The sequence below is a fragment of the Cyclopterus lumpus genome, chromosome 4, assembly GCF_009769545.1.
Source record: "Cyclopterus lumpus isolate fCycLum1 chromosome 4, fCycLum1.pri, whole genome shotgun sequence".
Lineage (NCBI taxonomy): Eukaryota > Metazoa > Chordata > Actinopteri > Perciformes > Cyclopteridae > Cyclopterus > Cyclopterus lumpus.
In genome coordinates, this window is record NC_046969.1 from 7980792 (window position 1) to 7984435 (window position 3644).

At 42.0% G+C, this 3644-nt stretch overlaps 1 protein-coding gene across 1 annotated transcript; it reads left to right on the forward strand.

The window, feature by feature from the left end:
• The first annotated feature begins 383 nt into the window (after positions 1-383).
• On the forward strand, positions 384-2924 carry LOC117729357 (cell wall protein DAN4-like). Its single transcript, XM_034530358.1, has 3 exons — positions 384-490; positions 1009-1694; positions 1821-2924. Exons 1-3 carry the CDS (start codon positions 439-441, stop codon positions 2430-2432), a joined length of 1350 nt encoding a protein of 449 aa, XP_034386249.1. The 5' UTR covers positions 384-438; the 3' UTR covers positions 2433-2924.
• Positions 2925-3644: the final 720 nt, after the last annotated feature.

The following is a 3644-nucleotide window of genomic DNA, read 5'->3' on the forward strand; positions in this document are numbered from 1 at the left end:
CAACGTAGTTTACACATAATGAACTTGAGACAACATATCAAATAAATACAAGGATTGAAAAGTTTTGAAAGTAAGTAGAATCAGAATGAATAAAGATAAAATATAACAAGTGTGAGTAAGAGCCTTCTTTAAAACATAATGTATAATAATTGTTTATCAAAGAGTACATTGTTCAAAATGCCATCATCATAGTCTTTTGCATTAAGCAAATTTAGTTTGTCCAAAAGGGTGTGCGAAGGTGTGTTGGTGTGTTGGACCAAAGAGGAATTGAGAGGCAGAACGTTGTGCAAATGGGATCACACCCAATCCCTAAAATGCTTCCTTAGGGATGTGCCATATATTTGTAAAACACCTTCACAGTATATTAAGTGCAGCGGTGCCAAACAGGTGTATTATCACCTCCAGGACAACTAATCTACAGTATACTACCTGTTAATCATGATGAAGCTGATCCTTTCTCTGACTCTCATCTGGGCCCTCTCCAGCACAGGTAACTCTACTTATTCTTACAATATATTTTCTGAAGAAGAAATGGAGCATATGAAGAATATACCTTGAATAGGGAAGTTAGCACCGTATAGTAGTACTTTAGTAGCACTTAAATGGCTCTCACTGATAGCACTTTGTAGTTTAACTTTATTGAAGAAATTGTACTTTCTTGATTCTTGTTGTTCTGAGTTTGTACTCAAGGTTTAATGCACTTATTGTAAGTTGCTTTGGATAAAAGCTTCAGCTAAATGACATGTAATGTAATGTAAAATAACTTTTAAGAGATTTGTCATTTCCCAAAATTTATGTTTTAGTATTTTAAATCATACTATTAATATCACAAGCAAAATTCCATTCAAAATCGGTGTAAATTGTACACATTACAATACATGGCAAGACTTGGCTGTGCAAATATATTTGTACGGAAGAAAAATAAAAAGAGCAGATTAGACAAGCCCATTTTTAAGACATTTGATGTGATCGTCGTTCATTAACATTTTCTCCCACCAACATCCACAGCTGCTCAAACAACTACAGCTCCACCAACATCCACAACTCCACCAACATCCACAGCTCCACCAACATCCACAGCTGCTCAAACAACTACAGCTCCACCAACATCCACAACTCCACCAACATCCACAACTCCACCAACATCCACAACTCCACCAACATCCACAGCTCCACCAACATCTACAGCTGCTCCAACAACCACAGCTGCTCCAACAACCACAGCTCCACCAACATCCACAACTCCACCAACATCCACAACTCCACCAACATCCACAACTCCACCAACATCCACAGCTCCACCAACATCTACAGCTGCTCCAACAACCACAGCTCCACCAACATCCACAACTCCACCAACATCCACAACTCCACCAACATCCACAGCTCCACCAACATCTACAGCTGCTCCAACAACCACAGCTGCTCCAACAACCACAGCTCCACCAACATCCACAACTCCACCAACATCCACAACTCCACCAACATCCACAACTCCACCAACATCCACAGCTCCACCAACATCCACAGCTGCTCCAACAACCACAGCTGCTCCAACAACCACAGCTCCTCCAACAACCACAGCTCCTCCAACATCCACAGCTGCTCCAACAACCACAGCTCCTCCAACAACCACAGCTGCTCCAACAACCACAGCTGCTCCAACATCCACAGCTCCTCCAACAACCACAGCTGCTCCAACATCCACAGCTCCTCCAACAACCACAGCTGCTCCAACAACCACAGCTGCGCCAACAACCACAGCTCCTCCAACAACCACAGCTTTTCCAACAACCACAGCTGCTCCAACAACCACAGCTGCTCCAACAACCACAGCTCCTCCAACAACCACAGCTCTTCCAACAACCACAGCTCCTCCAACATCCACAGCTGCGCCAACATCCACAGCTGCGCCAACATCCACAGCTCCTCCAACATCCACAGCTCCTCCAACATCCACAGCTGCTCCAACATCCACAGCTCCTCCAACATCCACAGCTGCGCCAACATCCACAGCTCCTCCAACATCCACAGCTGCTCCAACAACCACAGCTCCTCCAACAACCACAGCTGCTCCAACAACCACAGCTGCTCCAACATCCACAGCTCCTCCAACAACCACAGCTGCTCCAACAACCACAGCTGCTCCAACAACCACAGCTGCTCCAACATCCACAGCTCCTCCAACAACCACAGCTCCTCCAACAACCACAGCTTTTCCAACAACCACAGCTGCTCCAACAACCACAGCTCCTCCAACATCCACAGCTCCTCCAACATCCACAGCTGCGCCAACATCCACAGCTGCGCCAACAACTATACCAGCAGCAACAATGACCACAGCTGCTCCAACAACTGCCTGTGATGCCTACTCCATCCGACTGGACATGATCCATCTGCTGCTTGGACTCCTTTTCTTTACTCTCTGGTAGAATACAGAAAAGACACAACTTGGGTTTAATGCTCACTGAAATCGTTATTTGGCCTGTACCACCAGTGTGGCCTTTCCAGATTGAGTGTTGTTTAATGGTGAAATAAAGTGGTTTTTAATCTTTCTTAATTTACGACCCACTTTTGAGAAATAAAATCTGAGGACCATCCATGAAAACATGACAACAAAAAAAAATTAACTGGGTTACAAATATGTGTCAGCTGTAATGACCAACTGCAATATTCTGCTTAGCCACCACTGCCTGCCATTATGAATTCAAATTGAGATTTGATTGAGCAGTATGCTTTATAGTCCAGAAATGAGTCTGAAATAATGTGGCTGGTGGTTTTAAACTTTCCCCATCATGAGGCAAATTGTGTAATGAGTTTTAAAATGGTGAAATAGGTGGTATAAAAATGGTGTTTGATAATCTAATATCTCTTTATGTAATTTAACTATGTATTTGTCTGTTATCACATATTGCTCATTTACATCCAATGATTATATTTATACTTAACTTTTAACTTATATAAATGTCACATTTTGTAATCTCTTGTTTTATGAAATGAATATTTGTTGCAATAAAATTGTGTGATGAGATCTCGTCTGAGAGTAATAGTTTGTGACTTATATGTGGTGTTGTTATCAAAACAGCCAAGAAGCATGTGTGAAGACACTGAAATAAAAAAACCATAGATAGATGCGCTGTGACAATGGGTTTAAAATGGCGGCTTGGACTGGATTCTCAATTGAAACGCAGCACAAGCCGGTGTTTCAATCGATAAAGCAACCCTGTTAACTGGCGACTTTCAGCCGAGCGCATCTGTGGTTGTTGTAGTTACGACAGCTGTTGAAAATAGGAAGAGAACACATAGCTGTACTCGTGAATGCAGCATTGTTTAATTTTTCATTGTGTCAAAACCTTCTCATATACAGTCTATTGTTAAAACATACCGGTTTCGACCATGGAGTCTCTTTTAAGGAAACGAGTCCACTTTCATAGGAAACGTTGCTTGTTGTTTATGTGTGTTGAAACAGGAAGGGAGCAAGTTATCCTTTGAAATAATAAAGTCAGTAAATGAACATAATTGTCTTTTATTTTTCAACACGTGTCATTTAGAGGTATTCTGTAGCATCTTGAACAGTCCAAAAAATAAATCTTTAACGGGTTTCTAACTCACATCATGGTGTGGGAAAGTTTTATGGGAAGAGA